The sequence below is a fragment of the Mytilus trossulus genome, chromosome 7, assembly GCF_036588685.1.
Source record: "Mytilus trossulus isolate FHL-02 chromosome 7, PNRI_Mtr1.1.1.hap1, whole genome shotgun sequence".
Classification (NCBI taxonomy): domain Eukaryota; kingdom Metazoa; phylum Mollusca; class Bivalvia; order Mytilida; family Mytilidae; genus Mytilus; species Mytilus trossulus.
Window position 1 is genome coordinate 651,476 of NC_086379.1, and position 13,866 is coordinate 665,341.

Here is a 13,866-nt window from a genome sequence, read left to right on the forward strand (position 1 = left end):
AATATTTCTATTTCTTGGAAAAGGGAAGAAGTGGTGTGAGTTTGTTATAATCCTGGTGCCTTTGATAACTATTTACGGCACTCAATCAACAATAAAATAAATATCAGTTTAAACTTACAAAAACCTAATTGTTACAGCTAAAACAAAACCTACACATTTTAAACCTACACATAAAAAACGCTACGGTTAACCAATAACCGGATTTTTAAACTGATGTTATATTTTTAGACAAGATGAATATCTTACTTCCTGTTTAATTGTGTTGTCTTGATACAAGGTATGTCTTTTTTTTTTTAACTTATTTTGTAAAATATCTTGGAGTTAACTTGTTAATATATTCTTGTCTTAATCCACATTTTTCCTAGCATTTAATATCACGTGTGGTGTACTATTAATACCCAAGGTTATCATATGCAAAGTAGTCAGTGCTTTGGTATTGACATAATTCGTTACATACTACAAATTGTCCGTGTCGAAACTATTAAAGAACTGAGTTAAAACCCCCGGAGGTACAGTTGACCGTTGGTGGACCTGGCTACTATATTTATGTCATGTTCGGTTATATACATGTAGCTCTGAACTTGGTTAGGATCCTATACATATTTTTTTTAAGCACACTTGATAGTGTGATATTTAAATGGTAAAAGATTTTATGTAGAAACTATGGAACAAGTTATATAGATGCCTCAAGACTTCAAGATAAACATATAATTTACAAAATGATACCAAATTCATTACTTTTCTTTTTTTTTCATCCATTTAAGCGAATCGTAAGCTGTTATGGTACCCGCTGGATGTAGATTTTAACTACAGCTGATATGTTACTTCGTCTACTCAGTCACACAGCTATACTACTGAGAGTTACAGCCCAACGTATGTTACACTTCAATAATTATTTGACACATTCAATGTTTGTTCATTCCAAATGCTGCCTTATTTCAACCTAGCACAAACGTCTATGTTAACCAGTTCAAACAGAGGGTATCTGTTATGTCGATATAATTCTTATATCATTTGCATATCTATAAATACTTGAATTGGATTGGTTAAGTAGAATTTTTCTCTTGGTTTACACTTCGATAAACCATGTTTCCGAAACTACTTTTGTAATCTATTCATGCGCGATACATATTCTTGCAGGGATACTGGGATTTTCAGCATGTTGAGATTATAAAACAATTGCATAACAGTTGTTTCTATTCTAATGCATATATAACCAAAAAATAAAAGAAATAAAATAAATGCACTCAAGCTTCGAAAATGTATTTATATAAGATTTAAATAAAATTCCGGGAAATTTCACGAATGATTTGGCGAATTTACGTCATAGCAAAACACGACGTCATACGATTGAAAACTTTCAGACGGAATATTATTTCGTTACTTGTACGCTTCAAATTCGGATAGTAGCTAATTAAAATGAAGTTTTTGAGGTAGGTGCTAGTTCATTTTTCATTCTGTTGCATTTATCGAACATTTAAGTTTTTTAGAAAGTCAAGACGGCGCCGTACTCCTTAGTTACGACATGTCATTGTGCTGCTGTACTTCTGATGGTACATATAGTAGCCATCAAAGTAATAATGTAAATTAATAATCGCGTATGTTTGACTGAAGAATTATAAGGATTAAACACATTTTTTCTAGAGGTTATTGATGTGTAAACCGGGTCTCTAACTCACAAACTTGACATAAAAGTCCTTCGGACTTTTATTCAGTTTGTGAGTTAACCGCCCCGGTTTACACATCAATAACCTCTAGAAAAAATGTGTTTAATCCTATAGTAAACCTTTTCGAAAGATCTTGTTTTCCTCTACAATCAAGCTAGCCAATTTTGGTAAAAAATTGTTCATTCGCAATTTTTATATTTGTAAAAAATGTTCTTTATTTATTCAGTTTACATATTCTATCACAAATAACTACTAGCCCAAAATAAATGAACATCTTATACACTTTGATTTACCTATCGGAGAGTTGTTACGCCACCTTCGACACTTTTGACTATCTTGTGAAAGTTTGTATTGGTTAGGGAAATCGTTTTGCTAGTATCATGTAAAGATTTAAATCTAAATAATCGAAAAGACAAGTCAAATTCTTGTATTATAGTTGTTTCATTTACAATGACATTGGTTGTTAAGGTCTTATGATTGTTTATAATTGTTTACATTCACTTCATTTGACCTTTGGTGGATAGTTGTCTCATTAGCAATCATACTGCATCTCCTGTGTTACATCATCTCTTTTTTCTGTTCGTTTTTTTAATTCTTTAGCCTTGGCTTTGTCAGTTTTTTTTCGATTTGACTGTCACTCTGGTATCTTTCGTCTCTCTTTTTAAAAGCATTTTTATATATGACCTCTTATTTTTCAATACGTTAATTCTACCGAATTGTGTACTTTGACAACTTTTAATTCAATTACAAAATGTTTTGCATATATAAAAAGCTTCCTGATTAAAACACTATCACAACATTTTCTATCTCAAAATTTAGATTCTCACAGTTTATTTATTTCAAACAACTAAAAACCCGGGAGTAAATTTTATAAATAAAACTTTTCGTTACATGTATTACATGCTTCAGGTCTTAAAATCAATATAAAGCAAATGAAAATCCCTAAAACATAATCATAACAAGTGTCTGAAGCGTTTTCTGAAAAAAAAATGTATAATGAATACACGATATGAAATGAAATAATAAAACAAACATCAATTGCAGCTTTAATTTAATGTATAATGAATGTTGGAATACTGGAGGAGTTTCACCGGGACCACATCACTTTTTAATAAGCTATTGTTTTCTCTTATCGTATGGTTATGTGAAGGAACATATTCAAAGTAATGTTACCAGTGGCGTCATGGTGTTTAAAACTGTATAAATATAAATTGTTTGGTGAGAGTTGTTTTCTCGAGTCAGATAGTCAATTCGATTTTACAATGGCCTGTGTGAACAATAATTGGTCAAATCATTAGGCTTCTTAATGATATGTTTCTTTCAGCTTTTATCGGTTTAACAACGGAACAACAGAAACATTGAATTGCAACAAAACAAACGCCAACACACACAGACTGTCAAGCGCGTCTGGCGTACTAGATTATAATCCTGTTTCCTTTGATAACTATTTAGCCTTTTTTTGTCTAGTTAACAAAAAACAAAATAAACATAACTTTGGATATTATTTGCTAAGTAATAAGTATGGTGTCACAAAAATGATTTATAACATACCATTCTTGATTTTTCTAGATTAAAGAAAAACTTAAAATTATATCACAACTGCTAAATTAGATTTGACCTTAAGGATGTTCACTTGTCTTGTTTTGGAATTTTTGTACGTGTGGAATCCTCTGGTTTTATCCATTTAAATGCACTAAAAAATTTGCCCATTGACCACATTTCTAGTTTTATAAATCCTTTACATGTATAATGATAAGCATTCTGTATTATTTACTACCAGAACTTAAACCTGTCAATGATAAAGCTATGAAAAGTCAAGAGAGAATATTATCCCTCCAACATTTCAATGGCTAATATCTCGAAAAACAAGCACACTGACCTATTTATTTGTTTGCTCTCATGATTCCTTTTTATTAATTCCCTATCAATATATACTAGCGTCTTGGAAAACTTTTTTTGAAAATGAGAAGCCGACTCCATTAACTGGATAAAAGAAAATTAGAAGCCGACTCCCTTAAGTGTATAAAACAATTTATTCGCATTATTTTTGGTCCTGAGACTCCTCAAGGGTTTAAGTATCAATATATTCCAAACAACTCCACGGCAATTATAAATCCAATCTGCAAACTACTCTAAACTTCTAATGGGGTAAAGGATTTAAAACAATGAATGTACGGATTTTAATAATCCTATGCTTTAAAGGTTTTGGTTACCTATGAAATTCAGTACAGAACACGCAAAAATTCATGAATGGTAATAATATTTCTATACTTAGCTGAATTCATAATGTAGATTTCCCAAAAAGACGTATTAAACTGTGCATGTTACAGAACAATAACTACAATATACACTATCACAATGTTTTCATTTGTTAATGTAATGGTGGTTTAGCAAATTGTCGTTGTTATTGACTTAAGTTCAGAAAAAAGAGTCAAACATGAATAAAGGACATTCGGACTTGGTACATCATATAAACAAATAATTTCTGCTTTACTATATGTCTTACAAGGCGGAAATATTATAAATTACAGAAATATGATCTTCTTTTCTTTTTATTCACAACGTACGTTACAGATAACCTGACACCGTTTGGTACAGCTACTCAAAGTTCCACTCAACCAAGTGGATTTCCTAAAAATGCAATAGAACCACCTGTTTCGAATGCGTTTTCCCATGAAATTTGTTCACACACAGGCATTAACACCACAACACCAGCTTGGTGGATGTTTCAATTCTCTTTCGGAATTGCCTACATCACAGATATCACAATCTATTACAGGGAAAGCTGTAAGTATATATAGACAGGAGACACGTTGTGAAATAATATAATATGTTTACCTTAATATTCTTGTATTTATGACACGTTTCTTTAGTTACAAAAAACACGTAGACATCAGTATTGAAATTTTGAATTTGTCTACAAAATTTACATATTGAATGGTGTCGTATCAAAGTTTTCCTTGATTCATGCATTCTTATAAGACTCACCATTTTATTTCTTCTTTAATTTATTGTATATAAATTTAGATTTTTTGTGTATAATTTTTTACAGTTGCGCATCGCATGGATGGATTTCAATTATATGTTACCAATACATCAACCATTCCACCTGATGGTTATCTTTGCTATGAGGATCCTGATCCAGGATTGCCAGACATCACACAAACTATTCCTTGTAACCAGCTTGGACAATATGTCATTTATTACGACACTACACCTGACAATATTTATGGACCTATAATTGAACTTTGTTACGTTGCCATTAATGGTGAGTAAAGTATCATTTATACATATTGTCTTTTAACTTTCTACCCATAAAGCTTTCAAGTGCATTTAGCTAAGCTATACCAGTCTCTTTGTTGCATTGGACAAACAGTAGAAAGTTTCGAAAACCCAGGTTTTGCCCAGGAGATTTTGTTTTTATCAAGTAGGTCAGATTGCACTAAAATAAAATAACAACAATGTTTGTTTTATTTTCTAATTGTTTTATTTTTTTCTTCTAAATATCTTTTAACATTAACGAACAAAAAATGATATAAAAGGATACATTTATTAATACATCTATACAACATATATATTAATGTTTTCAAAACTGTCCCGATCCCTTAGCAGTTAGCTTTTTAATAAAGGTAACAGTAGTATAATGTTGTTCAAAAGTAAAAAATAGGAAAAGGAATCTGAGCTACACACTATAACCGAGAAATACAAATCAACAATACTAAAGAGGAAGACAACGGAACAACAGACACACTGAATTGCAACAAAACAAACGCCAACATGCATAGAAAAGAAAGATGTGATAATAACTTAAATATTGCGGACTTTGCTCAATACATTCTAGGAACATAAATGGTTGGTTGAACCAAAATTAATCGCTGACCAAACCTCTCGCTTTCATGGCAAGGTTTAATAATATCGCTAAAATGGCAACACTGCGTGACAGAAATACTACACAAACAAACCAAAAATGTGATAAAAAAAATCCACTATCGGTATTCCTTTTGTCTCTATCACATTGTTCAGCAATTCATAAACTGTCATTTAATGGCTTTGTGACGACAAATACGTTAATCTGGGCTTATACTTTTTACCTAGACATATCACTTTCGTCGAAACATATAATCTTGGTAAGCTTGACCCGTACTTATGACGTCATCTTTATGTTCGCTGGTGAAACAAAGCAAACAAAATACTGAACTTCAAGGTAAAATCAAAAAGGAAAGTCCTTAATCAAATGGAAAATTCAAAAGCATATTCAGCTCAACATATGCACCTGTCGTTTTGCTCATGTAAAACAACATCGGTTATAACATGTACAAGTCCAATTCTGTGAGGTCAAATTCGACGGGCAGAGGACAGAATTGTGTTTGCGACTATTGAAACATATCGTCCACCAGCATAAAGAGGGCTTCCATAACGGACATTTAACACTTGATGGGACCAGTAAAAGTTTGAAATGAATGACTTAAACAGCTTCCCTTCATGGATCATTAGCCTTTATAGCTTTCTTGTAGGAAGAAACTATCTACAAAGAAAATCATTCCAGAATATGCAAGCTATGGAATACTTACAAAATGTATACATTACAGATTGAAAAATCATAATTTACAAATTGATTTTCTTTTTTCATTGTCATAAAAATAACAGCGCTGACCTATGCTATTCAAATTGATGTTGATATATTTTTGCATTCTTATCGCCCATAAATCATGATGACTGTTTTGTTTTCAGGATGCCGAAAAGGTTTATGGGGAAATAACTGCGAGAAAGTGTGTGCTACATATTGCGTTGATCAACTTTGCTACCCTGGAAATGGGTCTTGTATTTTTGGATGTAACAGTGATTACTGTTTGAATGATATTTGCAATAAATTTACCGGTATTTGTACCGATGGTTGCAAGCAAAAACGAACAGGAGACTTTTGTAACAAATGTAAGTAATTTTTGATAAACATATCGTAAAAAATCCTAACGCACTTGACCTCGATAATTTGCCTATCTCCCTATCTTGTGGGATTAAAGGGTTGATTTTGGAGGGAGGATGACTATGTAATTAATATCAAAATGAAAAAATAAATGGTTTTGAGGTAAAAAAAAAATTACAATCAAAGTTTACATTTTATAATATGAAAAAGAACAACATTATACAGCATGTCTATGAAAACATTTTTTTCGTTTTCTTGAATGTTAAACATCATAAAGAATGAAAAAGTACAATTGCTTTGCAACGGATGAAGAATATGACATTAATTTATCATGCTTTGAATTAAAAAAAAAAAAACGCGATAAAAATAACGACCAATCAAAATAACATTAGAGAAAACATGATATGTTAATTAAATATACTGATTAGACTTTTTAAGACTTTATAACGTTGTGTCGTTTGTTTTCTCGTATAGTTGAGTGTGAATTCACAATACTATAAGACGTGTAACGGTACTTTTCTATCCCAGATTTATGTATTTGGTTTTGATGTTATATTTGTTATGCTCATCGGATTTTGTCTAATGCTTAGTCCGTTTCTGTGTGTGTTACATTTTAATATTGTGTCGTTGTTCTCCTTTTATAATGCGTTTCCCTCAGTTTTAGTTTGTTACCCCAAATTTGTCCATAAATTTACGAGTTTTGAACAGCGGTATACTACTGTTGCCTTTATCTTAATATAAACATCTATAAAGGTGAAAGTTGGTTAATAGACTTGAACTGTTTAAATGCATTATCATTAAACAAAATAAAATTATAAACCAACTGGTATTAAAACATTAACGATTTTCGAAATACTATGGATTTTCAACCCACGGACAATACTTCCTAACTGAATTTGACAAAATCTTTCATATTTCGGAGTTTCAAATGCTATCAACTTTGTAATTTATTTAGTCTTTTAAATTTTGTTTGAAACGAACGTGATTTATAAGACTCTCTAGATACAAAAGTATAATCCTAATGTCATTATTGAGTTTATTTGAATATTTTTTCAGTATGTTTTTAAAGAAATAGCCAACATTTTGTTTCGAAGAAATATTTTGTGTTCGATTCATTTAAATTTCAAACACCTCACCACAGAGGGTATTAATCTATCAAAAAGTCTCTACCAACTTAAAAATACTCCAACCTGGATCAAAGTTTATGATTTCTTTGTTAATTCAAGGAAACTATTTTTTCTTCTGTTTTTAAATGTTTCGGATTCTGGAGGTCCTACAGTACAAACGTTTTACTTCTCGTACGTTAACTTACTAAACAATGAAATAAAAATGATATAAAAAATAAATGTAAATATATCTTTTCGTCACAGATAACTTGGCATATGACAGTTCAGTCCTTATAAATCCAAACAGTAGTTACCCAGGTAGTCTAGCAAATGATGGAAATAAAATATCCTGTTCTAAAACAAAAGGTCCTACCGTTACATTTCAAGTCGACCTTAAAGAAGAAAGCATTGTCACAGGAGTGCACATACTGTTTGGCGGTAAGTTAGTTAAACAGTCTATATTTGATTTTATTACTGAACTGACTATACTCATATTTAATTGACTACTTTAGTTAATATATTTGATCTTGAAAGGCTTCTATTGGAGTTGAATGTTTAATCATTTATTGGTTTAATTTTATCCATATGCACTGGTTAAACATACAAAGGCAACAGTAGTATACCGCTGTTCAAAAGTTAATTGATTGAAAATGAATCTATGTTACAAACTAAAACAGAGGGTAACACATCAACTATAAGAAGAGAACAACGAAATAACAGAACATTGAAGTGCAACAAAAAAAGAAACATACGTCAACACGGAGTTTTAACTCACATCGAACAGCACGCTATAAAAAAGTCTCGAAAATGACTAGTGATTAACCATTTAAATACACTAATCATAGATACCAGGACTAAATTTAGTATATACGCCAGACGCGCGTTTCGTCTAAAAAAGACTCATCAGTGACGCTCGAATCCCAAAAAGTTTAAAATACCAAATAATGTACGAAGTTGAAGAGCATTGAGGACCAAAATTCCTAAAAGTTTTGCCAAATACACCTAAGGGTATCTATAACTGAGGTAGAAAAGCCTTAGTATCTAAAAAAATCTAAATTTTGTGAACAGTTAATTTATAAATATAACCGGTACCATATCAATGATATTTCATGTCAGCACAAAAGTTAAACGGGTAAACCAACGCTCTAATCTATATTAAAACGAGAATCGAGAAACACTTATGAACTGCACCAACAAACGACTACTACTGAACATCAGACTCCTGAATTAGGACAGGTGCAAACATTTGCAGCGGGATGAAATGTGTTTAAAGGTACCGACCTTCAACCTTAGCTGAAACAATAGTGATATATCACAACATAGAAAGACACACTTAGATATCAATTACTAAATCAAAATAGATACTAAAACAAAAGGACATACACTGAATGAATGCATTAGATATATGATACAATATAAATACAAAATCAATAACTTAAGGGGCGAATAATTAAAGTAACAGTATTTTACCGCTGTGAATGTTAAAGAATTTCAGGAAAACAACAATAACCTTGTACAGAAAGCCACCATTTACAAAAGTATGCATAGGTTAATGAAATTAATTTTGTTTTTAGGTACATGGGGGAGCAAAGTATTTATACACAATATATAATTTCGATGTTCATTGTACAAAGAAGTGAAAATTCATAGTAACAGCAAACACTTGTCAAAGCTGGTATATAGACCAGATATAATCTTGAATAAGTAAACATAACCTAACAAAACAGCATTACGTATATTATTAACAGGTTTTTGTTATCAAATAGAAAAATCAAAAGAAGCACAATCTTCCTAACGACTGGTATGCTGATTTTCATTTGGTGAAACAACGAAATCAAATATTCACGGACACACATTTTTCCTCAATTAACAAAAATGGGTGGCACAACAATTAATAAAGCAGAAGTAAATTGGTTTTGCAAGTTTGAAACGTTTGAAGCTATTATTTTCAGATTATAATACAAAGGTCGGTAGCCATACACTTTATGCATCAAATACAAGCAATTCTTGGAAAAGTGGGACAATTTTATTCGAAGAGCAATTTTTGCCTACAAGAATCAACGTTAGTGCAGTTTTAAGATATTTGACTTATGTACCTCCAGTTCAGGGAATATCTGCAGAACTTGAAGTTTGTGAAATTGGAATTCATGGTAAGTGTTTATTTATCAGAAAAAAGAAAACTTGAATGCATTAAGGTGGTGTTTTTTAATGGAAAGAAAGTAAGAACATTTAAAACTCTTTTGGGTAATTGAGTTTTGATTCAGTTAAAATTTCAAAATTATCAAAATACGTTAATGGCTGTTATTTTGTTTAAATGTCAACATATAATCTTTTCATCGAAAAGTGGTTATTCGCCTACTGTTAATATTTGGTTATTCGTCTTATTGGTAAATACCGATAATTTAACCATTTGAGTAACTATATATATATTTATGGCTCTATGGTCGAATTGTTGTTTCTTTGACACATCCCAAATTTCCCATTCTCAATTTCTTTGAAATAATAAAATAACAAGAATTGCATAAGATTTTGAAAAACTGGTTTTTAAACTATATGTTATTAAAATATGAAAAGAAAAGTAGGGGTTAGTAGGCAAAATGTTTTAATGTTAACACATGGATAAAACCAGAGGGTTCCGAAAATCTGGCAAAAATTCAAAAAATAGAGGATCAAACATCCTTAAAGGAAAATAAATGTCAACATTGAAAGTGAAATAAAGGTAAATCATATCATTGACTGACATCGATTAAAAAAGAACCAACATTCTTATACAGATAAAAACGAAGATAAACATTTATTTATCATTTATGATATGAAATAAAATAGAGCTGAAAAAATCCAACAGCACAAGTATGCGTAATCTATTTATATCTATATTAATATTTAGATCGATTATACGGTCATCGGATGACTTTAGAGGTCAACTCAATAGTTAACTAGATGGCATGTAGTCTAAAATACACACGAAACGAATCTACTTATGTTCATCCCTGTGTCTTGGTAATTGTTTATTTCAGAATTTTAATAGTTTGGATAAAGGGTTAACATTGTTTGAATCAAATATAAGAATTTGATTAAAATCGGTGAACATGAATTTTACAGCTAAAGTTCTTTAACACCATATAACACGTGTTAATTAGTTGGATCACTTACGTCGAAAGAAATTGCAAAATAAGCTTTTATCATTTTATTTATCATGGAAATGTTAAATAATAACAGTATTTAAGTACATGTACATGCATCGACAAGGAACGAAATTATAAAACAACAACATAAAACTGTTGGAGCTACATGTAACATGTGTACATCGGCAATTTCAAAAATGTCAATTATAGATTTCTGATTTTTAAAAGAATTATAATGTCAAGCATGTCAAATGCGCCAAAAAGTACAAAATATAACTACAAAAGTTTAAATGGAAGATAACTTGATCAAAATGGTGTCACATTGCCTACGGTTAATGAAAACAGTATTGATTTATTGATTTGTGTTTAACAGCACTCTCAAAACTATGGTCATTTATCTAGGCGGTCAGGTTTTTGTTTATTTGTGAAGAAAGTCGGAAGTGTCCGAAGAGAAGCATCAACTGTTGATAAGAAAATAGAGAATTAGAACTGCTTTTGATAAGGAATAATTTAGACAACCCGGTTGACCAGGCCCTTTAGATCATTATGGGTATAGCCAAATAAGTAAGAAGTCATTTATTTTAGGAACAAAACAGTATTATTTAAACAATGAATCCTTCTGTTTAAGGTTGTCCACCTTCACATTATGGTACTAGATGTAATACACTGTGTCCAGGTAACTGTAACGGACCTTGTGATCTTGACACTGGTAACTGTATATTTGGTTGTCTAAACGGATGGATCGGTAATAAGTGTGAACAAGGTATACATATCAAAACTTTACAATTCATGTGTAAGAGACGTTGTACTTATCTGTTATATTATAATTTTTCAATCTGTCGTTTGATGCTTGTTTTTTTAAAATTCTGCTTTGGTTTTGCAAAAGCATGTACGCAGTATATGCAAATGTTATGGATTCAATCCCAGCCTTGTCAAACAGAACCTTAAAATAATGTTATTAAATGCCTCAGTTCTTTACACGTAGACTTTAGGAGTAATAGCAAATGCTAGTCGGATTGAAGTCATGATCTTGTCCTTATGTGCATATTATTAGTTATCTTGGTGTTATCAGGGGTGTACATAATTTTACACCGTTGTTAAAAATTCATACACCTTAGTTTAGCAATTACAAGAAAAAATTTAGCTTTTGACAAAATTAAATTAAGTTCAATCTTAATCAACTAGGATTGCATGTTTTCCTCATGTTCCTGCCGAATGTCAGTATTTCTCCTAGGTTATACCAAGTGTGGCTTATACATATTGGTCACAATAATAGAGTCGAGAGTACAAAAAGTGGCTTTTAATACCATCAATTAATTATTCAATCAATCCATCAACTTTGTCAATATGCATCATTTATTGTCAAATTTGACATGTTCTGATTGTTAAATTTTTTTTTTACTTTCTTTGCCAATACTGTCGAATATTGTTGTAAAACAATAAACAAGCATAAACAATTTCAATATATATAAATATATTAATTCCGACATGTTGAATGTTTGATAAAGAAATTGCTTGCAATTGAGATATTTGATCAATTCAATTGTATTAAAAATTTCAGGAACATAATTTTTTTTCATACTTTAAAATTTTACCTTTGGTGAGTCACATCGCAAATGATTTAGTACGACCAACTCTTGAAAATACCAACATGTCAAAAAGCATTGAGGAAAAATAGTGTTGTCGACAATGTTTTGCTAAAACAATCTACTGAATTTATCAGTTTAGGGCACAAGGGACAATTTGGATGTATACTCATTAGATAATTTCAGGTTATTGTTTTTGAAAAATATTGTTTTTGTTATCCCAAATTTAATCTTTTAAATCAACTAATTATCGTGGATAAATTATAAATAAGTATATGTATGACATGTTTTTCTTTAATAAACTTTTATTTAACAGCCTGTCGGGATGGTTTATATGGAAGTAACTGTCTTCAGATATGCTCACCATTTTGCTTACATGCACCTTGTGATCATAGAACAGGAGATTGCATAGATGGATGTATTCGTGGAGTGCATGGAACTAATTGTATGCAAGGTTAGATTTTATTTAAACGTTCAATCGGTGTTTGAATGTGAAATATATGAAACCTTATATATACAACTGGGCCTAGACGACTGCGAAAGAGGTTTTTTCATCTGATTAATCGTTACACAAGAATAAAGCAAAGTAACAAAATTACCGAACTCCGAGGAATATTTCTTTAGCAAAGCGAAAAATAAAAAAATAAAAAAACATTAAGGAGCCACTCGTCTGAAGTTAACACAAAACTGAAAAATGGTTTCACGTTGCTAATAAATATGCTTTAAATTTGTTACACAGTGAACTGTATACAACATAAATCAAATGGTTAAAAAAAAATATCAATCGATTACAAATATACAAATGAAGTCATGATCAAGCTTAATAAAATCGTGAAATGAACATGGTTGTGATATATTTCGTTTACTGTGATCTGTGAAAAAATAAAACAATTTGCTCATACTTTTTAAGATATAATAATAATAATAATTATAATAATAATAATAATAATAATAATAATAAATAAACTCTATATATTTTATCCTTTTTATTGCAGTTTCTATAAACACAGCAGACGGCGTCAACGAAGTCGCTACCCGGATTGGAATTTTTATTGGAGGTGTTCTTTTAGGAATACTTATAACAGTTGCGGTGTGTTATATAATTAGGAAAACACGACAATCACAGAAAAGGGAAGGTAAGCAATGTTGCAAAAGAGGGAGGAAATATACCAGAGGGAGAGTCAAATTCATAGATAACATAAACTTACAATGGCATGACTAAAAATAAAAAGACAAGCAGACAAATAATAGTACAAAAGACACAACATATAAAACAAAAGACTACGCTACACGAACCCCACCAAAAACTTGGGGCTATATGGGGTGCTCCGGAAGGGTAGGCAGATCCTGCCCACCATGTGGCATCTGTCGTGTTGCTTATGTTATTATAAATCCGGTAAATAGTATAATTTGATAGGTCACATTCGTGAAAAAGGAAAGGGTATTGTAGTTACGATA

At 30.9% G+C, this 13,866-nt stretch overlaps 1 protein-coding gene across 2 annotated transcripts in view; it reads left to right on the forward strand.

Moving 5' to 3' along the window:
* The first annotated feature begins 239 nt into the window (after window positions 1-239).
* The window catches only part of LOC134724461 (multiple epidermal growth factor-like domains protein 10), a 44,082-nt gene continuing 30,455 nt past the window's right edge, over window positions 240-13,866 (forward strand). For both annotated transcript variants that reach the window (XM_063587484.1, XM_063587483.1), the window contains exons 1-10: window positions 240-277; window positions 765-873; window positions 4,242-4,454; window positions 4,720-4,935; window positions 6,399-6,599; window positions 7,962-8,135; window positions 9,650-9,847; window positions 11,451-11,585; window positions 12,725-12,862; window positions 13,404-13,544. In XM_063587484.1, coding sequence (XP_063443554.1) covers window positions 819-873; window positions 4,242-4,454; window positions 4,720-4,935; window positions 6,399-6,599; window positions 7,962-8,135; window positions 9,650-9,847; window positions 11,451-11,585; window positions 12,725-12,862; window positions 13,404-13,544 — 1,471 coding nt within the window. In that variant the 5' untranslated portion in view covers window positions 240-277; window positions 765-818. The remainder of the gene's footprint in view (window positions 278-764; window positions 874-4,241; window positions 4,455-4,719; window positions 4,936-6,398; window positions 6,600-7,961; window positions 8,136-9,649; window positions 9,848-11,450; window positions 11,586-12,724; window positions 12,863-13,403; window positions 13,545-13,866) is intronic.